General features: G+C 48.7%; 1 protein-coding gene across 3 annotated transcripts in view; it reads right to left on the minus strand.

Moving 5' to 3' along the window:
• The window catches only part of HCK (HCK proto-oncogene, Src family tyrosine kinase), a 39,666-nt gene extending 16,780 nt beyond the window's left edge, over positions 1 to 22,886 (minus strand). For 2 of the 3 annotated variants that reach the window (XR_014296027.1, XM_082644003.1), the window contains exons 1-6: positions 22,664 to 22,886; positions 8,722 to 8,839; positions 5,715 to 5,757; positions 5,252 to 5,354; positions 4,329 to 4,427; positions 1,059 to 1,162 (exon numbers count right to left, since the gene is read on the minus strand). Coding sequence is in view for 2 of the 3 variants with exons in the window: in XM_082644003.1 (XP_082500129.1) it covers positions 1,059 to 1,162; positions 4,329 to 4,427; positions 5,252 to 5,354; positions 5,715 to 5,757; positions 8,722 to 8,838 (466 nt within the window). In the remaining variant the exon portion in view is untranslated. The remainder of the gene's footprint in view (positions 1 to 1,058; positions 1,163 to 4,328; positions 4,428 to 5,251; positions 5,355 to 5,714; positions 5,758 to 8,721; positions 8,840 to 22,663) is intronic. The other variant, XM_082644004.1, reaches the window with a different exon arrangement.
• Positions 22,887 to 23,132: the final 246 nt, after the last annotated feature.

Consider the following 23,132-nt stretch of genomic DNA (forward strand, 5'->3'; position numbering starts at 1 on the left):
AGAAGCAGAATCCAAGAAGCATCAGGATAGGATTTGGGGCACTTGTGCTGCAAGTTTTATTAACTCGGCGAATCCGCCTATGCCCCCACCTCTGGGTGCTGTGACAGCGGCCCAAGCTCACCTTCCTGCCCCGTAGGTCTGCCCCTGTGTGCAGGATGGCCCAGCGGGAGAAGAGAAGCTGAGGGCTGTGTACGGCTTTACCTTTTTGTCCATTTCTTTTCCTCTGGGGGCTGAAAAAGGGCTTGTTGGGTGGGAGGAAATAAAGCCTAAATATTCACTGACCCAAAACACTGATTTTGAGTGGTGTTCTAGCCACATTCAGGCTTCCCCAGTTCAGATACCTAGGGAGTGAGCAGAAGGTCACACAGATGCCTTCGATTGATGGCCCCAAAACTGTTTGCCCAGGGTACTGTGAGGTCACACTTTACGCAATTTACTGATTTCTTTGAACCAAGCAGCCTTGAGTCTAAACACCGTAGTAAAGGTCCACTCTGTGTGTGAAATCCGAAATCACTCCTACTTACATTCCTACTTACATTCATTCCTTTGGGAAAACTGGCCTCAGTTGATGTCAGTTTGAGTTACGCACTGTTTTGGGGCACTGCTCTTGCCTCCTGTGCAATGACCCGGCACAAAGCCACCCACCCTCACAGCACAGAAATTTCAAGAAGCAGGCCACCAACATCAAAACTTCCAAATACCTCAAAGGAGCTATTTTAAGCAGGGTCCCAGCGAAGGCCCTCCTTTGGGAGGAGGCCACCCATTTTCGTATGGAGAGAGGGAAGAGTCAGGTCTAGGGACAAGATATATTTTGATGGATATTTAAAGGAATACAAGCAGGATGTTGTTTTTAGGGGTGGTCACTGCCTCCTACTTCCATTGGCCTAAGCCGGCAGCTCTGGGGGCTGAGAAAGCCCAAACTAGGCTTGGGCAAAGGGCAGGGGGAAGCTTGGAAGCCACAGTGGGCTGGTGAGTTGTTCAGGCCCCCGTCCCCCAGGGCATTCCCCGTGGGGTAGGGGGGGTGGGCAGGGTCACAGGGCTGGGAGGGTCTGCATCACCTTTGGTGGTCTCGCTGTCCCGCATCATGAAGGAGCCCAGCACATTGCCAGGGGCCAGGAGTTGGCGCTCTGCATCCTTCCGGCTGATGCCCTTGAAGAACCACCTGGAGGGGAGGGGGGTGCAGCGTGTGAACCCATGGTGGACAATCCTGGCCAGCTCTCAGCGCTCTTGCCCGGCACCAGGATTCTGAGGGCCTGGCTTCCTGCGGGATCAATTTTACTCAGATTCTCTCGGGGAAAACAACCATTCTTTTAATATTTTAACATTAAAACAGACATTTTACCAAACTGGTGAATCCAGTTTGCTGAGGCTGAAACTTATGCAATTCGGGGAGCTTTCTTCAAGAAAAGTAACACAGCGTTACAAATACAAAATGCTCGTGGTCATTCCAGCACCACCCAATGTGAGGGATAAGGTGATGAACAGAAAGATTGGGTGGAAAAATACAGCAGTCTTAACCAACTATGGTCAAAAATCTTACTTTTGCAAATTTCACAAGAACATTTGACCATCTTGTCAGGGTCTTGGAGGCCCATGTGAGTGAGGGCTGAGCCTTGTTACTGCCACAGTTCATCCCCCTCTGTGGACACAGAGTGAATATAAAGTCGGCCTGCATTTCTAAGCTAAAATGTGAGATTTCAAATGATTTTATACTTGGGACCGTATCCTCGGACCTTTTCTTCATACTCCCTGGATGTTTGGGATCTTGGGTGGAACAATTCAAGCAGCAGCAACCAAATCCATTCCCTGAGGAGTAGCTCATGTGCTGTGATGGAAAAACCCCAGACCAGAGGTCAGCTGGCCTCGACCCTGCCACAAATCTGATGCGTGACTTTGAGCACGTCGCTTTCCCTCTCTGGACTTCTGTTTCCTCTGCTATCAACTGGGGAGACAGACAGCTGACATTCATCAAGTTCTTGTTACCCACCCAACAACTCTGTGGAATCATTGCCTTTATTATCCCCACTTTATAGATGAGGAAACTGAGGAACAGAGAAAGCAAGTAACTTGCCTGGCGTCATATAGCTAGGAAGGGGTGGGGGCAGGATTCAAAGCCAGGCAGTCTAACTCCAGAGCCCAAGGTCTTAGTCACCATTCTACACCTCCCACTTGCCTTCTTTGCTCTCCTTTGGTAAAGTAATTCATGCCATGGTAAAATGTTCAAGCAATGTTAAAGGGTACAGAGTAAGAGCTATCTCCCTGGCAATTCCATCCCTAGGAAGTTATCCCACCGACCTTGCACAGGAAGAAGTGACATATACGCAAGGAGATTCTCTGCAGCACAAGACTGGAAGCAGCTTAAGTGACCACTGGCAGGGGATAGTGGGGCATCTACGTGACAGACACTGCAGCTGTGAAAAGGAGTATACTGTAGCTGCTGCACAGAAGGGCTGAACAAGAGGAGCAGAACAGTGTGTGTTCAATCTACCACTTGTGTAAAATGGAGGGAGATATATCTATTTTCTTAATCAAGTATAAAGCATTTGGGAGGACGTACAAGAAACTGGTTGCTTCTGGAAGGGAAGTAGCTGGGTGGGGATAGGGTGGGAGGAACACTTTTCACTCTTTATCCTAGGTCCTTCTGCACCATTTGCATTTTGAAACATTTGAAAATATTGCCTATTTCAAGGCAGATGAGGAAATAAATAAGATCTCATCCCACGCTGATCCCAGTGCCCCAGCTGCCCCCCCACCCCCAGAGGCAGCCTCTGTGAGCAGTTTCTTGATGCAGACACAAGAACCCAGGAGTGTAAGACTCACATAGGTATTTAGGTCAGTGGTTCTCAAGGTGGGACCCTGGACCAACAGTATCCGTCTCACCTGAGAACTTGTTAGAAATGCAAGTTATGAATCAGATAACTGGGGAGTGGGGCCCAGAAACCAGGGTTTTCACCAGCCCTCTAGGTGCTGCTGATGCATTCAAGTTTGAGAACCAGCCATTTAGGTTATCACCTAAACGATAACCCCATAGATGTCCTCTGCACCCAGCCTTTTCTGCTTAGCAATTATGTTGCCTTCAAGGAGTAATACCAGCCATGCCTCTTCCAAGGCTGCTGCGAGGTGAGGGGTGGCGCAGGGGCTCTGTAAGTTTTCAGAGCCCCGAGTGGGGAGGGCGCACGGACGTCCCAGCAGAAAGCCGAGAAGGAGAGAGAAGCAGCCAAGACCCCCTGCAGCACGTGGTGGGTGTGCTGGGGGAGTTCCAGGACAGAAGGTCAGCAGTGGGAGTGGGGGCTCCCTTACGGCCACAGGGGAGATTTCAAAGGGCAAAGAGGTTTCATGGGCACTAAGAAAGGGGTGACTTTAAGATGGGGAAAGCCCAAACATTTTAATGTTTAACAGACAAGTATCCCAAACCCTCAATACCATCGAGCCAGAGGGAGGAGGCAAAGGAGATAAAACCATGGGGACTGTCAGGTTTCAACTTTTTGACTGGCTGACTCTGAATTGGATCTATCGCCACCCTGTAGTGTAGCCATCTTTTTACTTGTCGATCTCACCGCCCACACTGTGAACATCTCCAGGGAGGAAGCCTGCCTGAGTCACCCAGTATCCCTGGAATAGGGCTGGGGGTACAGTAGGTGCTCAACAAGTGTCTGTGGGATGATTGGGTGGACGGATGGATGGATGAAGTCTAACTGTCTATGTTTTCAGAGTCAAGTAGGACACAAAGAGCCTGCAGTCAAGAATGATGGGTGTCGGGGATCTCCCTGAGAGTGGGGGATGTCGCATGGACTCTTCAGCCCCCTCCTGGCACAGGGCTTGGTGAGGCACAGGCACATGTGTGCTGATGAGTCACGTGAGGGGTGACCGGCCGGGTGTGGGCTGGCTTGCCTCTCAGAGGATGCTCCTCGGCACAGCGGTATACTTCATCCAACAAATATTCATTGAGCACCTACTGCATGTCAGCCTGTGCCGAGGATGCAGCAGCAGACAGAAAAGGTCCCTGCCCTCACGTACTCTCATTCTAGTGCGGGAGGCAGACAGTGAACCCGTGAACAACCAAGGAAACAAGATCATTTTTGCTAGTGAGAAGTGTCTAGAAAGGAGTAAAACGGGTTTCCATGAGAGGGAGAGAGTCTCAGAGGGGACCTGCTTGAGACCGGGAAGGCCTCTCTGAGACTGGAAAGATGAGAAGGAGCCAGCCAGGCAAAGAGCCCTAGGAAGAGTGTGCCAGGCAGGGGAGACAGTGAGTGCAAAGGCCCTGAGGCAGGAGCAAGGCTGGCTCTGTTCATGCTTCCTTCTGGAGGGCAGGGAAATAGAATACTCACTCCTCTGTCTCCAGAGAGTTGACTCGGGCAACGTAGTTGCTTGGGATGTAGCCCTCTTTCCGGGTAGCCAGGGATCGTGCTCTCCACCACTCCCCAGATCTGAGGGACAGGAGGAAGCAAAGGGGTTGGAGGGCAGGAGGACCACTCCTGGTCCTCTTGGGCCCCCCAGCCTTGGCCTGGAATACCCCTAACACCAGGAAGCTTGTAGGGTGAAGGGCAGGGCCACTACTGTCTCAGCTCCCAGTCTTCACCCCGTTAAGGTAAATACCTTTACAACAATCCCCACTGTGCCTCTGAGGGTCCGCCCAGGGCTGGAATCAAGCCCTGTCCCTGCATTCAGAGTCCTAGGTCTTTGGCCTCACTCTTATTCCCTGGACTTGTGGCCTTGGCCTTATTAGCCATATGTAAGGTGGGGGCCTATGCCCATGGCAGACTCACAGTGGCTCGTCGGGGCTGAGAGACAGAAGGAGTGGGCTCAGGAGTCTGACCAAGCATAACCACTCCCATCCTTGGGCCCCAGGACATACTAGACACTACATCCACGGATGGTGAAGATGGTAGGAGATCGGAGGTAGCAAGCTCAGAGATCCATGGATTTCTGAATGCAAAGTCACCTCAGCAGGGTCTGGTCCATAGGTAAGCCTGCAGCTTAATCATAGGAGCCCAAGGAAGGCTTCCCTGAGAAAGCACTTTCTACTGTCCATCCTTGCCTGGATGTGCCATTAGCAAGTATGCAAGCCCCTTTACTGTGGCTGTAAGCCAGGTTAACAGCAAACTCTTCTTCCTTTATTACGAGCAGGTTCTCATCAGTCATTTACACCCTAGTGTAATATAGTTTATCAGGTCCTTTACTGAAGCACAAGAGAGCATAACTGAGTATTGAAGATAGGTGTGTCTTAGAGGGGCGTGGAATGGGGACTCACTCTTCCAGGACCACCATCTGGTCCCCCTTCTGGAAACTGAGGTCTTCATGGTGAATGGCCTCATAATCATACAAGGCAACCACAGTGATCTCCTCAGAACCTGCTGGGAAGAGAGACGTGGGATGGTGAGGCTTTATCTGGGCATACCCACGGTCCTGGCTGTTTCCCACCCCAACACCTGGCACCCAGCCGTGGACCCCTTGATGTGTCTGTCTCGTGATATAAGTAAGCATCTTGCCATGCCGGCTGCGATTCTTGAGTTTAAAGCTAACGGAGTTTTGTTCATGTTATGAAACAACATTATAGAAAAACAATAGCTTGTACTAAGTACTTTGGGGGCAATTTATGGGATTTTCAAGAGTGGTTTTGACTGTTTGGGATTTTTGCCTCAAGCTCTGACTGAGAACCTAACCTAATCCGCTACATAACACGACTCCACTACATGTGCTTGCCAGCTACTTACCCTCTGTGGACCCTGGTGGGTTGCCGTTGCTACTGTCAGGCCACTGTGGGGAAGAAATGGGAGAAGGGGATGAATCCAATAGTGTGTGTGTAGCCATGGAAGGTCTGTGTCAAAAAGGATATCCCAGCCCCGTGAGTCATGGGAGGAGGCCCAGAGAGGTCTGGGAAGTGCCCAAGGTAACACAGCACATTAGGGGCACAGCCAGCACAAGGATGCAAATCTCTTGGGTTGTAGGCTCTGCCTTCAGCCTTGGACGTACTGGGGGACGTACTTGTGCCTTCCCCTCGACATACAGTGAGGGGCTTGGTCCAGATCAGTGTTTTCCAAGCTATGCTTGAAGAAACCCTAGGTCTACCAACGTGGCCCATGAATAAAGGCTCCACTATGTATGTGAAACAACCTAAGTGTCTGTCCAAAGGGGAATTGGTGCCTACACTGTGGTGCTCTAAGCAGCCCTTATAAGAGGGAGGCCGCTTCATTCCTGAAACAACGAGACCTCAAAGATATATTGTTGAGTAAACAAAGCTAGTTCTTCAGAATGGTAAATATGATACATTGGTATAAAACACATACTCAAACATCCTAAACACTTTCTGTGGACACATACTGTACACATGTGAGTGTAACTTCATGGAAAAAGGTTTGCAAGGTTCCACACCAAACTGACAACAGCTGATACCTCTGAGGTAGGGTGTGGTATTTCTAGGGAGGGGGGCATTGGTCAGCAGAGACTGTAGCTTTCACTGAAATCTGTGATTTTTATTTTCAAGGAGAATGAATTTGTGTGTTACACACATAAGTAAACATTAATTTAAAGAAATAGGTTTGGGAAACACTAAGAAGTATATCCTTTTGGGGGCGATTCACAAAGCCCATTACAAAGATTTATAAGGGCTCTGAGTCCTACAGGGAAGGAGTGTTTGGCCCAGTGTTTTGCAAACTGATTTGACCTGGGAACCTTTTCTCAGTTACTAACTTACTGCTGAACCAGTGCTCTGCATGAGGGGAACAACGAATGGCTGATAATAGTGTCCCTTAAGTCTGAGGCTCAGAGAGGACAGCCAAAAACTGGTGGGAGAAAATCCTCCGCTTCCCACTGCTGACAAGCCAGAAGGCCTCAGAGAACCTGAGGACCTGGAGCCCTGGCCACAGAAAGGGCCCAGGGCCATGCAGGCCAGGTGAGAAGCAGACCTTGACTTAGGGTTTAAGATGTCAGCTCAGGATCTCGTGTAACCTCAGGCTGTATTAATAGATGTCAAGTGTCAGAAGGAGGGAGGTGAATATTCCACTCTTCTCCCATTTCCAAGTGTTTGGGGCAGGACTAAGGGGCAGGTATGTGATCCAGGAGTAAGGGTTATGGGGTAATACGCCTCCCTTCAATACAAGGAAGAACCTTCTAAGGGGCACCAGAAAGGAGTGCACCCCTGCCTCTGCAGGCAGTGAGCAGAGGCTGTCCTTCCCGGACAGCCTCAGGTAAGGGGATGGATGAAAGGATCCTATAGGAGAGAGAACCCAGCCTTGAGTTTAGGAAGACCCAGCTCTGCTGCTTCCCAGTGGTATGAGCTCAGGGAGCCATTTAACCTCTCTGAGCCTCAGTCAGCCTGGCTGTAAAGTAGCGTAGCTCCAGCCTCAGTTTTTGGTGCGGATTAATGAACAGAAATGCCTCGCTCCAGTGCCCGGAACAGAGTAGGCTTTCAAAGAACGTAATGATGATTACAACCGTTCTTGCTGCTCTTAGCACTGTTGTCCCTTTACTAGTACGATGACTGTGATCACTACTGTTACTGCCGCCATGGCTCTTCTGACTGTCACCACCACCGTTACGAGTGGGGCTACTTCTATGGCACCTACTGCTCCCAGGACCCCCACTACTGCCACCATGACTACTGCTCCTGTCACTAGCATTTGGCTCTGTTACTCTTGCTCCTACCCCTGGGACATTGGAACCTGCACTGCCCAAGTTTGAATCCTTACAGCCAGGTGGTCTTCAGCAAGTTATTTAATCTCTCTCTGTCTCATCTGTAAAATGGGTATAATACAAATTGTGACCCACAAGAGCACTACTGTGAGGATTAAAGGTGTTTTGTTTTTTTAAAATAAATGTATTTATTTAGGCTGCGTTGGGTCTTTGTTGCTGCGCGTGGGCTTTCTCTGGTTGTGGCGAGCAGGGGCTACTCTTCGTTGCGGCGGGCGGGCTTCTCGTTGCAGTGGCTTCTCTTGTTGCAGAGCACGGGCTCTAGGGTATGCGGGCTTCAGTAGTTGCAGCACGTGGGCTCAGTAGTTGTGGCTCGCGGGCTCTAGAGCGCAGGCTCAGTAGTTGTGGCGCACGGGCTTAGTTGCTCCGCGGCATGTGGGATCTTCCCGGACCGGGTCACGAACCCATGTCCCCTGCATTGGCAGGCAGATTCCTAACCACTGCGCCACCAGGGAAGCCCGAGGGTGTTAATAACAGTAATGCACTTAAGGTACGGCTTGGTTCATCGTAAGCTCTGTAGAAGTGTGAGAGAAGTAAGCAAATAACCTCTGCTGGTTTTACCACTTCTCTCACCTACGCTTCCTGCTTTTGTTCCCACTGCTATTGCTGTGACATTCCCGCTGGTATTGTTGTTTCTGTTATTGCCACCATTGTTATTACAGTTACTGCCGCGACGCTGATACTGTCATCATTCCTGTCATTACTTCAGCTGCTGTTGTCACTAACCTGCTCACTCATTACTCTCAGTACCGCTTATGGTACTTCCTAGGTGTGAGGCTGGCCATGCCCCCTGGGACCTGGTCACCCAGGCTGATGGGCCAAGGCCTGGGCAGTGGGACCAGGAGCAGTGACATCCCCGCCCTGGGTGCTTGGTGCAGGTGTATCCTGGGGAGTCGGGGAGCTGCTGGCGACCGGTAAGCTCCATTTCACCCCAGACTCACCCTGCTCGCCCTTGGGAAAACAGGAAGAGGTGAGGGCACTTTGGGGCAGCCCCCGGGCTGCCGCCGGTCTCCCCTTTCTTCCCCCACTCACCCGCTTGCCCGAGGACGTGGGATCCGGCACATACAAAGGGTTGTGTGGGCTGGTGCTGGGCTCCGTTTTTGAGACCTTGCCTCCATCCCGGAGGAACCTGGACTTCACGCACCCCATCCTGTGGTAGAGAGAAGGGAGATGAGCCCCGCTTGCTCTGAGCCCCACACCGGGGAGTCTTTGATGCTGGGCTCTAGACCCCGTGTTCCCAGGCTGGCACCCCGTCATCTTCCCTGTCTCCCCTCCCCCTCTCTGCCCCCCTCACCCCACCCTGGCTACGTGGAGCTCACTCTGCCCTTGTCATCTCTGGGCTTCCCCACACCACGTCTGGCCCGCACCCACACAGAGCAGACAAGCTGTCGTAGTCATGCTACCAAGGACCCCTGCGATGGGGAGTTTATTCAGAGAATAAATCGTGATGATCATTGAAATTCAACAGGTGGAGGCTCGGAGCAGAGTCGGGGGCGCGTGGGAGCTGCCAGCTCTGGGGTCAGAAAGCCTGAGCTGACGCTTGACCCCTCCCTCCCCGACTAGCAGCTCACTTACCACGCCCCCTGCTCCCCAGTCTCAGTTCCTCATCAGCGAAGTGGGGATAATAATACGACCTACTCGCCGGGCGTTGGGAGGACGAGAAAGCACGTGGGTGGGGAAATACTCAACAGAGAGTCAGGCTCAGAGCAAATGGTGAAGTAAAACTATACTCTCATTATATAACGTGAAGATTTTATATAAAATGATAAAGATCAGGTCACATAATGTGGCTCAAACAATCAAGGCCACCATATTCCTCATATCTTTTTTTTTTTTTTTTTTGCGGTACGCGGGCCTCTCCCTGTTGTGGCCTCTCCCGTTGCGGAGCACAGGTTCCGGACGCGCAGGCTCAGCGGCCATGGCTCACGGGCCCAGCCGCTCCGCGGCATGTGGGATCTTCCCGGACCGGGGCACGAACCCGTGTGCCCTGCATCGGCAAGCGGACTCTCAACCACTGCGCCACCAGGGAAGGGAAGCCCTCCTCATATCATTTTATAATTGACTTCTAACAACTTCCTTCCTTCTTCCCTCCTTCCCCCCCCACCCCTTTTTCTTTTTTTCTTCCTTCCCTTCTTTCTTTCATGGATTTATTTGGTCATTCAACCATTCATTTACTCAGCAAACATTTACTGAGCGCTCTTCTAAACCATGATTAAGACAAGCAAGTTCGGGCTTCCCTGGTGGCGCAGTGGTTGAGAGTCCGCCTGCCGATTCAGGGGACACGGGTTTGTGCCCCGGTCCGGGAAGATACCACATGCCGCGGAGCGGCTGGGCCCGTGAGCCATGGCCGCTGGGCCTGCGCGTCCGTAGCCTGTGCTCCACAACGGGAGAGGCCACAGCAGTGAGAGGCCCGTGTACCGCAAAAAAAAAAAAAAAAAAGACAAGCAAGTTCACTCTGGAGATAGATGGGGGACACAGACGATAAACAGGTAACGAATACATAACAAGATAAATTCAATTAGTGAAAAGTGTGAGGATGATAAAAGAGGATGTGATCAGGAACAACTATGCGGGGCCTCTTTACACAGGGCGGTTGGGGAAGGCTTCTCTCAGAAGGTGATATTGGACCTGGGGCCTGACTGACACAAAGGAAACAGTTATGTAACACTCTGAGGGTTCTAGGCAGAGGGAACAGCAAGTGCAAAGGAATGTGCTTGAAGACACTGAAAGGAGGCCAGTGTGACAGGAGATCACAGGCAGAGAGAGAGGATAGCATGTGACAAGGATGACCCATCTTGTGAGGAGTTTGGATTTGATTCTAAGGATGATGGGAAACCATGGAAAGTTTCAAGCAGAAGGACGGGGTTCAGTGTGTACTTTAAATAATCCCACTGGCTGCTCGGTGGAGTGTGGACTTTAGTGAGCAGGGCAGGGAGCCCTGTCCACTGCAGGAGTCCAGGCTTGAGATGATGGTCGCCTGGCCTGGGGTGGTGGATATTGAGGGGGTAAGAAGTGGACAGATTGGGGGGACATTTTGGAGGTAGAGCTGACAGACTTTGCTGGTGGGTTAATCAAATGTAAAGACACTTAAAGAAAACACTTTTACCTGATCAGAGTCAAAACTTAATTGTTAAAGTGGCAGAAACTTTTTCTTTCTTTTCTCAAAATGTGCACATGTATTTGCTGAGAAGATAGGCTGTGAGCAGCCGCATAAGGAAGTAATTGTCTTCCTCATCTCTACACAATCACAATTTTCTTCTAAAGCAGTTAGAACTCAGTTATACTTAATCTTGTTAAAATAAACATGTGTTTATGGCTTAAGAAATAACCCCAAATTCCTAGGTTTACGAGAGTTTTGTTTTTTTTTTAAGGATTCTTTTTATTTACAAGGATGTTTTCTGTCTGTCCTGGTGGGAACTGGGAACAGTTTACCACATCAAGACTTAAGTGGTTTTTGCTTCATTTGCCTTTTGCGAATAAAGTAAGGAACTAATCCAGACTCCTGGAGTGCTAGATCATTACTTTGAAAAATTATTGCAATTAATCAGTGCTTTATAATGTACTTGTATGCATTGAAAACAAAAACCAATACCTCTCTGACTTGTGATAAATATGGTTTACAGTTGTGGGAAATAAAACAGCATATTGTGTGGTTTTGTATGACATAAAATTATATTACATTTCATGTATTTTGATTAACTTAAGGATGTTCTGGGAAGAGCATGGCTGTGTGAGGTACAGCAGCTCCCTCCACCTCTCTGAGCACCTATTTGGTATGCCTTACATCATCAATTTACATATTCAGCATGGCCACAGGGTCTTGAGGGACGGGTCTCCCAAGGCATGAATATGCATGATCCATGGATGGTGGGGTTCTACCTCCTGGGGTGGCTGCAATCACAGATGAGTTGAGAAGTGTAAAGGTGTCTGCCACACAATAAGTGCGACAGAAATGTTAACCATAACCATTTCCGTTCCCTAGCAGATGTGGCACTGCCCTGAAGCATAAGGCAAGCACTGTTTGCAAGTCCTTTGGCCTACAAGTGTAGAGATACCACAGTACTCTAGAAGTTAACTTTTTAAAATAGGGAATTCCCATTAGTTCAATTTTTGCACAATAAAGTCTTTTTTTTTTTTTTTAAGTGATGTACTGGCAGGAGTCAAATTTGCATAAAATGTGATTTCTCCCTAAGCCAAGAGAACCATTCTACTGCCTGGTCTGGAGTGGCCTCAGAAATGCTTATTTTCATGACCACTAGACCTAGCAATGTAACCTGAGCCACGTATATAATTAAAAATTTTCTACAGCCATATTTTTTGAAGGTAAAAAGAAATAAGGGAATTAACTTTAAGATGTATTTATTTTTCCCAATATGTCAAAATTATTAACATGTAATCAATATAAAATTATCATTGAGATACTTTATATATATATATATTTTTTTCATGCTGAGTCTTCACATCCCAGGGTGTGTTTTACACGTAGAGTACATCTCAGATAGGACTCGCCGTGTTTCACGTGCTCAAGAGCTGTCTGTGGCTCAAGCTACTGTACTCAGCAGTGCAGATACAGAACGTTTCCATCTCTGCAGCACAGCAGAGGCTGGTCTTGTTCATGTCTGTGTCCCTCAGCGCTTAGCTCAGTGCCTCCCTGGCACACAGTAGGAGCATAATGCACCGTTAGTGAGTAAATACATGCCCAGAGCCCACGCTTTATGTGGTCAGGCCAAAGTAAAAACATCAGGACCTGGTTCCTGCTCCAGTTGGGATGGGAAGACTGGACTACAGAACTACATTCCCAAGAAGCTGTTAGGGATTGGCAAGGACAGTCAGAGCCATGCAAAGACTGCTAAAATCCTTACTGAGTGAGAAAAGCAAACTGCAAAACATATATAATATCAAGCCAAAACATATATAATATCAAGCCACTCCCCATCTCTTCCCCCATATATATCCGGGTTCTGCCACTAACATGTGTATGTTAGTTTGTTCATAGGAAAAACAACCTGTTTATAATAATTGAGCAGCAGGATAATGAGTTGGGTTTTGAAGAATGGGAAGGATTTCAATAAAGATTTGGGGAAACTCAAGAATGTTCCAAAGAAGCACTGACTTTCAAAAAGGATTTGAGGGAGCTTATAATATTAAACCATATACAGAGCACTTCAAGACTCAAAAAGGGTTATGCTACACCATTTAGAAAGGAAAGATTATGGAACCAGAAGCCTAGGGTGCTACTGCTACTGCCATTGAGGACTAGATTTATCTCTGAGTTTCCTAGCAGCCAAGATAAAAATGGGAATTTGTACACTGTTAACATAAAATCCCAGGAAGCATGGCAATTTACTGAGAGAAACAAATATTTTTTGAGCACTAAATTCAAAAGAGAATTTTCAAAAGAGAATTCTCATTCTCAAAAGAGAATTTATTATGTGGATCATCATCCATGCAGGTGCTGCATGGAAAGGAAAAGAGAAAGTTCAGCTTGCTTGGCCTGGCTGCTTCCCATGGTCACCGTGCTGGCTATGGAGGCCTCAGAGACGCCTCCTGAACTCTCAGAGCCAAGCCCAGGTCCTGCCTGTGCATCCTGTGGAGCGGGCAGGAGATGGTTTTCTAGAAGCTTTTAGGCTCAAGCAGAGGCTTGTGAGGGCTGGGGGTGAGGAGCCCTGGAGTTTGGTCCCACCTCTGCCACAGACTCACTGTGTGACCTCAGGCAAGTCCCAGCCTCTCTCTGGGCCTCAGTTTCCCCAAATATGAATTGAGATGTTGGATGATAAGTTCTCTGAAGGGAACAGCTATAGTTCTTTCCTGTGTAGCATCTACTCCTCCTTCTTTTGACAACAGCTCCCCTGTTTTCTTTGGGAACCACCCCTCCCCCATTCTCAAACCATGGATTGCGGTAAAGCTGACTTCAACCTCTGGCTGTAGGGGTGGGTCTGTGACCAAGTCTGGCCAATCAGACTTGCAGTAATAGAAGCAGAGATGGGCATGTGACTCAATCCTGGCCCGTGAGAATCATCCGTCTGGCTGGAAAAGAGGCTTGCAGTTGCAAAGCAGAGCCAAGAAATGAAGAAATACAGATTCTTCAGCCCTGCCTGAAGTTGATGTGCTCGTGGACTTTCCAATAACCCCCTTCTTCTCTTTGAGCCAGTTTGAGTTGAATTTCTGCTCCCTTAAACCTCAAACCTCAAGGGATTGCAATTCATACTCAAGTGTTAATGGCTTACGGGAAAGACTGCTTTGATAGGAAGTTTTGATAGAAGAAAGTAAAGAGAGTACTAGACCCATTAGAGTAGGTGAGGGTGTGTGAAGCATGGACCCCATGAAGATGACGGCACTGAAGCCATGCCTAGAAAGGGGCTGGCGTGTATTAGGCCCTCCATATATATTTGTGGAATGAATATATTGTGTTCAACCCTCTCTAGGCCTGACGATACTTGGCTGAAGTCAGCAGGACCAGAATTATGAACCCATCTGTCAGATGGGGAAATGGAGGCCCATGGCAGAGAGCATCCCCAGGTGATCAGTGGCAAGTAGAACAAGAACTCAGCTCTCCTGCCTCTCATCCTCCACTGGGTCAGAAGCTGCAGTGGGGAAAGGGGAGGGGGGATGAGTAACACAAACAGGAAGCTTAGGAAGGCAGACCGCCAGAGGCCCAGGGCTCAAGACTGTCCAGTTAGAGGAAACTTCCCTTCTCGGAATAGCTCAGCCATGGGGGTGGGGGAGAAAGCCTTCCACTATGAGGGACCAAGTCCCTGAAGAGTTTTCAGGAGTGCAGAGCCCTACAGCTCCCTCTTCTCGAGTTCCCTGACTGTCTTCTGAATGAACCAGCCAAACCTCCAAGTGACTGTTATCCATAATGGACATTTAGGGGTCACCCCTATCTCCCCATCTCTTCCCTTTTCTGACCCTCAGCTTCTTTCTGATCAAGAGCTCAAAACTTTGACTTTGCAAACAATAAGGGACTGGAGAGACCTTTGTTTTACAGATGGGAGCAGCAGCCCCAGAGAGGGCGGGTGTCATGCCCTGGTTTACACAAAAGCAAGTGACAGAGCAACACACTGAAGAGGAACTTGGGCCTTTGGTCATTTGCCTCACTTGGCCAGAGGGTTGGCTCTGAGATGTATGTGTTCCAACCACTTGTTCCAAACATGTAGTAAGTTTTTAGCATGTTCAATGTTACCTCTGGGTCACCTGGTCAACTCCAGAACTCAAGGGCACTTGCGAGCCTCCTTAGAATAATACTATGTTTAATATTATGTTTAATAATACTATGTTTATGTTTAATACTATGTTTAATACTTAGAATAATACTATGTTTAATAATACTATGTAGTAAGTTTTTAGCATGTTCAGTGTTACCTCTGGGTCACCTGGTCAACTCCAGAACTCAAGGGCACTTGTGAGCCTCCTTAGAATAATACTATGTTTAAGGTAGGCAAGAGGCAGGGAAGTTTGGAGAACATAGGATGGTATTTGAAGCCAGAAAGAGCTGGGTTTGAATCCCCATTCTGCCTCTTACAGACGTGAGCCTTTTAAAAATGTAAGTCAAGGGGCTTCCCTGGTGGTGCAGTGGTTGGGAGTCTGCCTGCTGATGCAGGGGACACGGGTTCGTGCCCCAGTCTGGGAAGATCCCACATGCCGTGGAGCGGCTGGGCCCGTGAGCCATGGCCGCCGAGCCTGCGTGTCCAGAACCTGTGCTCCGCAACGGGAGAGGCCACGGCAGTGAGAGGCCTTCATACCGCAATAATAATAATAATAATAAATAAATAAAAATAAATAAAAATATAAGTCAAGTCATGTCACTCCTCTGCTCAGAACCTCCTGGGGCTGCCATCTCCCTTGGAGTAAAAGCCCAACTCCCCTCTATGGCTGGCAATGCTCCATGACCTGGAGTCCCCTCACCCTCACAGTCCTGTCTCCTCCAGCCCTCCCTTGAATTTTCCATTTCAGCCACACTAGCCTCTTGCTACTCTTCAACTCACCAACCATGTGTCCACCTCAGGACCATTGCACATGCTGCTTTCTGGAATGTTCGTCACCCAGAAAGCCTCTTTCTCTTCATGCAGGTCTCTTTGCAGATCTCACTTTCTCAGCGGGGTCTTCCCTCATCACCCTGACTAAGATAGGAACTCCACCCCCAACTCCCATCACTTTCTGGCCCCTTCCCAGCTCTATTCTTCATGGCTTTAACCACCACCTAATGTGGCAGCCAAGAGGAGGGGCCTCTCAGATCTCCAACTATTGAGAGCAGAATTGACAAATGGCCCCAGCTGCTGTGCTTTGAAGACCATCACTGTTGTCATGGGCTGCTCCCAGCCAGGGACTGAGTGTGGCGGGGAGACTGAGGCAGGCCCGTGCCAGGGGGACCTCTGACGGGAGACTTTGGCTAAGGGCTCTTTGACAGCCTTGCCAACCTTCCTTAGAACTGCCCTGCAGTCTAAGACACTTCCACCTTCCCTTCCTTGCTTCTTCTCTTCCTTCCTCCCTCCTTCCTTCATTTGGGGTCAGACGTGCCTGCTATCCGATGGCTCTCCTAGCCTCTCCTAGCTTCTCCCACAGGCATTCCCTCTAATCAATTTCTTGCACACTTAATCTCTCTGAGAGTCTGCTTCTCAAAGGACCTGAACTAACACACCTATTGTTACCTGTGGATGTATCATCTGTCTTCCCATAGAAAGTAAGATACATGAGGGTAATGATTGTTTGGTACATGGCTATATACTAGTGTGCAAAACTAGGACACAGTATGTGCTCAATAAATTCTTGACTAATTGAATGAAGCGTCCTTTAGCTGCCAGGGTGCCCTAGATTTCCCCATTTAAACAATAGTTACAAATGTGTGTTTAAACTGAGAAGGACTCTCCATGTTTGTTTATCTCTGCTTGGAGAGGAACAAAGTCTTTCCTCGACTGAAGCTGAGTGGAGGTGGCCCCCTTCAGAAAGGACATGGTGGCTAGTTCACCCCAGGGACAACTTTTCACTTCAACCTCCCAACATGCTCCAAGGTCAGCTGCCCCCAAATCTGTCCTCAGCAAATGGAAACTTCAAAGCCAAAAAACACATCCTCTGACCCTTTTACACTTATTTTTTTATAGTTGACAGAGCCTATTCTCTTCTGTTTTGGTGGGTATGTGTTTTTGTTTTTAAAATTACCTTTCATCACCTAGTAAAACAATACATCGTCCGTGTTAAAAATGAAAACAAGGACTTCCCTGGTGGTCCAATGGTTAAGACTTCACACTTCCACTGCAGGGGACCCAGGTTTGATCCCTAGTAGGGAACTGAGATCCTGCATGCCTTCGCGGGGTGGCCAAAAATTTTTTAAAAAGAAAAATTGAAAACAATACAGCTAAATCTAAGGCACCCTAGGAGTAAGGCTTGTAAGGTACCCTTTACAGGCTCTCCACGGCCACCTCTCCCCGCTCCAGGTAGCCTCTGCACGTGCGTTTGCATACATGTACTATATCAAAGAAGATGCTGTCGGCGTTCTGCCTCATAGCTCAGCACTTCACCATTTCCGAACACTCGCTGGACGTCCAACTGCTAGCACCTGCATCTCTTTGCCTAAGAGATTTCTCTGTGGCCCTTGGTGCCTGCTCTGCCCTTGAGCTTGGCAAGTGGAAGTGCTAGAAAATCACCATCCCTCAGGAGCAGCCCTCGACCAGTGGCTGACAGGAGCAGGTGGATAAATACCCCAGTTCCTTTGCCTCTCAAGCGCAGTCATCAGCTCCCAGTGGAAATGAGCTCCAGGTGCCCACAGTGGGACTGGCTTGATAACACACCTTGATTGGCTGCCTTCTCTCCTCTGTTTTGCTTCCCCACTCTCCTACCAGGGTTTTCTAGGATCTGCTCCCAAATAAACTAAATAGTAAATGCATTTGAAATCTTTTCTATGGTCTGCTTCTGGGGCAACTCAATCTGAGACATATATACCCATAGAAAATATGGAGTATCATTTTTTTGGCGTGTTAACATCAAAGGAATACTGTTCTGCGTGCATCATGAGGCAGTATTCTTATTCCCATTTTTTAGATGAGGAAATTGAGACTCAGAGAGTGAAGGAATTTGCCTGATGCATCACAACTTGTATGAGGCAATGTCAGCACTCAAACTCAGGTCTCCTGTGCTCTGTCTACTGTGCTTCATTTCTCTGACAGAGTTGAGGGAGGGTCTCCTATTCTCTTGGTTGCACCTAAGTCTCCTGGACCAAAGGATTTCATGGTGATGGTGGGAGCTGGGGCAGGTGTCATAGGGCAGGATTAGGATTAGTGCAGTGCCATCCAGAGGGTGCAGCATGTGTGGCCACAGCCACTGCCAAGAACAGGGCACATTTTACATTCAAGCAAGCGTTTCTTCTGTATCATTACCCATGCCTCTGAAAGTACACTAAAACTCCCAGTCCTGGGGTGGAGGAAACTGGAGAAATGGGATGGGGATCAAAGTGCTGTGAGGGGGGACTTCCCTGACGGTCCAGTGGTTAAGACTTCGCCTTCCAATGCAGGGGGTGCGGGTTCTATCCCTGCGGGGAGCTAAGCCCCCACATGCCTCGCAGCCAAAAATCGGAAACATAAAACAGAAGCAAAGATTGTAACAAATTCAATAAAGACTTAAAAAAAAAGTGCTGTGAGGGTTTGCTTAGAAAGACAGAGGCTAAGAGAGATTGTACTACTAACTTTCTGTGTAACTTTGGGAAAGTTACTTACCCTCTCTGTGCCTGACATTTCTTTTCTATTTAAAGGGAGGCCTTGTCATGATTGGAGGGCTGGGCTTGAAAAGTCAAGTGGCTATAGGGGCCCACAGGGCCATCCACATGAGGAAGGTGGTCCAGGCAAGGGTGCTGCAAACCAGACAGCTCAGGGGCTGTCTACAGGGCAGCCCCATTCAGCATCACCAACGCTGCCATGAGTCAATAGCAGGGGAGTACAGGAGACCAAGGTTCTAGTCCCAGGACTGTCAGCTCTTCCAGTTTTTCAAGAGAAGACAGAAATCCAGATTTATGTGAGCTTTCTTGACTTTAAATGTTAGCAACTAATTTAAAAAGAATCACTTTGTGGGGTCAATTGAAATACACCTACTTGCTGAAATACCTCCTAAGCAAGGGAGGGAGGGACTGTTCAACATCCCTCAATTCCGTATTTTTGAGAGGCCCTACTATGTGCCAGGTGCCAGGTGTTAGAGATACAGTAGTTTAGGAGACAAACATGTCTGTGCCCTCATGGGACTTAACTTCTAAAGTAGTTTAAAGTCCAAGCCCTGACCAGTCCTCTCAATGCAGACAACTTTCTCCTCACCCTCCGGGGTAAGGGGCCCCACAGAACATCCTGGTTGGGATGAGATTAAGATTCATGCTTCCCACACCCATTAGGATGGCTCTAATAATAATTTTTTTTTTTTTTGCGGTACGCGGGCCTCTCACTGTTGTGGCCTCTCCCGTTGCGGAGCACAGGCTCCGGACACGCAGGCTCAGTGGCCATGGCTCACGGGCCCAGCCGCTCTGCGGCATGTGGGATCTTCCCGGACCGGGGCACGAACCCGTGTTCCCTGCATCGGCAGGCAGACTCTCAACCACTGCGCCACCAGGGAAGCCCTAATATTTTTTTTAAAAGGAAAATAGCAAGTGTTGGCCACAATGTGGAGAAATTGGAACTCTTGTACATTGCTGATGGGAATGTAAAGTAGTGGAATACAGTCTGGCGATTCCTCAAAAGTTAAACGTGGAATTACCATATGATCCAGATATTCAACTCCTAAGTATATACCCAAGGGAATTGAAAACAGGTGCTCAAATATATGTACATGCATGCTCATAGCAGCACCATTCACAATAGTCAAAATGTGGAAACAACCTGAATTTCCATCTACAGATGAATGGATAAACAAATTGTAACGTATACATACAATGAAATACTATTCAGCCATAAAAGGAATTAAATGTGTTAGTATTTAACTGGATGAACCTTGAAAACATCACGTTAAGTGAAAGAAGCCAGTCACAAAAGGTGTGGCTTTGTGTGATTCCATTTACATGAAATATCCAGAATAAATTAATCCAGCGATACAAAAAAGCAGGTTGGTGGTTGCCAAGGGCTGAGAGGAGGGAGGAACAGAGTAACTGCTTAATGTGTACGGCGTTTCCTTCTGGGATGATGAAATGTTTTGGAACTACACAGAGGTGCTGATTGCACAACACTGTGAATGTGCTAAATGCCACTGCATCATTCACTTTAAAATGGTTAATTTTATAAAGTTATGTGAAGTTCATCTAAAAATAGTTTAAAAAATTACAAACTACAGGGCTTCCCTGGTGGCGCAGTGGTTGAGAGTCCGCCTGCCGATGCAAGGGACACAGATTCATGCCCCGGTCCGGGAGGATCCCACATGCCGCGGAGCGGCTGGGCCCGTGAGCCCTGGCCGCTGAGCCTGCGCGTCCGGAGCCTGTGCTCTACAATGAGAGAGGCCACAACAGTGAGAGGCCCGCGTATCACAAAAAAAAAAAAAAAAAAATTACAAACTACATAAAAGTGCTTTGCTAGGATGGTTAAACAAATTATGGTGCCTCCAAACAGTGGAATATTATTCAGCCATTCAAAATTCGAGGATGTTTTAATGACATGGAAAAATGCTTACAATGTAATATTAAGTAAACAAGTGGGATAAAAATTGTATATGCAGCATTTTACTAATTATGTTAAATAAAATGTGCACAAAAAAGACTATAAAAATAAGCTAAAATGTTTGTTATCCAAAATTTTTTTAAAAGATTCATGCTTCCAGGAATTCCCTGACTGTCCAGTGGACAGCCCCTGACTCCCTGAATTCCCTGACTCAGCGCTTTCACTGCTGTGGCCAGGGTTCAATCCCTGGTCAGAGAACTGAGATCCCACAAGCTGCAAAGTGTGGTCAAAAAAACAAAAAACAAACAACAACAAAAGATTCATGCTTCCACTGCTTCAGCAACTACTAAGTATCAGTCATAGTGAACGAGACAAATGAAGATCTTTGCCCTCCTGCAGCAGAGAACAGGCGACAGTGGCCCTGGGTCTAGAAAGAGCTGGCAGGTCAGCAGAGCCAGATTCTTTCTTCTCTCTTCTCTGCCCCAGACTCCCTGGGTGACCCTTTCACGCATCAGTCCTCCTCATACGCAAAAGCTGCCCCTCGGGAGAGCCATCCAGCCTCTTGGTGTTTTCCCCTAGAAACACCTGTACGTGCACCCAAGACCACACATCCAGGCTGGCCCCAGCAGTATTGTTTGTTGTCGTGAACCCATGGAATAACCTGTATGTTCATCACGAGGGGAATGAGAAGTAAGGCAGGATGGTCCCCTGCTGGGATCTTCTACTTAGAAGGAATAAACTAGAGCTCTGTTTCTTATCCTGGCTAGACCCTGACAACTTAATGATAAGAAGGCAGGGGAAAATGAAATTGCAGAAGAATCGCACAGTTAGATAGCATTTATGTAGATCCTTAAAACACGAAAAACAATTTTATGTATTGTTTATATACCCATATATATGTAATAAATTTTTTAAAGACACAGACAGGAAGCACTGTAATTCATGACAGAGATTGCCGCTGGGGAGGAAGAGAAACAGAACTGAGAGGGATACAAGGTGGGGAGGCTTCAATTTTAACTGTTACTTTTAGTAATTTTATTTTTAAAAAAACTGAAGCAAACATGACAAAATGTGAACATTTGTTAGTTCTGGGTGGTGGGTTCCTAGGATATTTAGTATATTATTCTCTTCATTTTTCTGTATTTTAACCTCACCCCCCGCAAAAAAAAAAAAGGATAGTGAAAATAAAGCAGTGAAGAGAAACAATATCTATTGAGGGCTTTCTCTGTGATGGCCAAAGTGGTCCTCAAAGTGTGTCCTCTGGACAAGCAGCATCAGCATCACCTGGGGATGCAAATTCTTGGGGTCCTGTGCCAGACTTACTGAGTCATGAACTCTGGGGTCAAGACCCAGAAGTCTGTGTTTTAACAAGCCTTCCAGGTGATTCTGGTGTTCCGCTAAAATATGAGAACCACCGGGCTAGACTGTAATAGCTATGACAATACTTAACCCATATTAAGCAATTAGACCTGTCAGTGCTCTAAGAGCGTTTCTTCAGTAACTCAGTCTAATCTTCAAAACAACCCCATGAAGGAGCCATATTTTAATTATCCGCATCTTACAGTTGCGGAAATGGAGGCACAGAAAGGCTAAATCCGCTGCCCAAGGTCCAACAGGCAGGTTGCTCCCTGAAACCCTTTACCTAACCACAACACTAAACTGTCACTTACATGACCTCTAACATACTCTAGCTCACTGCAGCCTTGGAAGAAAGACTTAGTAGCCCTCTTTGACAGATGAGGAAATCGGAATTTAGGGAGGGAGAGTGACTTGTCCAAGGTCTCACAAGGAGGAAAGTGAGGGGCCACACATCCTGTTGTCTGTCCAGGAGGTTTTGGGGTTTGACCTAGACCCCCTGGGGATCAGGGCCTAGCTGGGAGGAGGAGGGATCTCAGCGAGCAGACCCAGCTGCAGCCCTGCCTGGGCTCGCACCGTCACGCCTACGGCCAGCTGTCCCCTTCCCCACTATGGCTGCCAACCCGCCGTGACCGTGACGGTCACCCACCCCCACCAGGAACCGTAAGGGCCTTCCCCTCCCGGGCTCCGTGAAGCCTTTTTTTTTTCCCCCCCTTTTGCAAAAGGGGAACCTGGACTGCCCAGAGAAGTGGCGGCTCAGGCCCAAAGTCACCCTACAGCTTTCCCAGGCTCGCCGCCAGGCAATTCCGCTGTTCATCTGGGCACCCTCCCCCGCGGGTCGGCCCCCGCATCCCACCTCCTGTCCGCCGCTCCCACGACGGTCCCTTTCCCGGGCAGCCCAACCTACGAAGCTCACCACCCCGGGTTCCCTCCGCAGCCCGAAGACCCTCAGGCCGAGGGTTACGGGCCGCTGTCCCCGATCCCGTGTGCGCTGCGCTCACCTGGGCGCCCGCTCCTCGTCCCGTGGGCAGCCCGGATTCTCGCAACTCGAGCGCCCCCCCAGCTCGGCAGCCCCGGCGTCCCGGGCGCTCGTGCCCTAGGGAAAATGGACTGACTTTCGAGAAGAGGCTGGGGCTGCGCTCCGAGGGGCTTCGGGGCCGCGCGTCTTAAGGGGCCCCTCTCTTGCTGGACTGTCCGCGTCCCCTCCCACTTGCTTCTAGTCCCCGGCGGTGCGCCCGGGCTGGAACCAGGGACGTGGTGTCGCCCACAGGCCATCTGGGCTCCTTAGCCGCGCCCGGAGTGATGCTAACCCCGCCCCCAAGTGTCTTAAACCCGCCCCCGAAGATTCTAACCCCACCCCAGGGACTCTAATCTCTGTCCCCACCTCCTAAAATCCTAATCCCGACTCCTAAAGAGTTTTTTAAACACCGCCCATCCAAGGTTTCTAACCCTGCCCCCAAGAATCCTAAC

The sequence above is a fragment of the Mesoplodon mirus genome (genome assembly GCF_964341445.2).
Source record: "Mesoplodon mirus genome assembly, chromosome: 15".
Lineage (NCBI taxonomy): Eukaryota > Metazoa > Chordata > Mammalia > Artiodactyla > Ziphiidae > Mesoplodon > Mesoplodon mirus.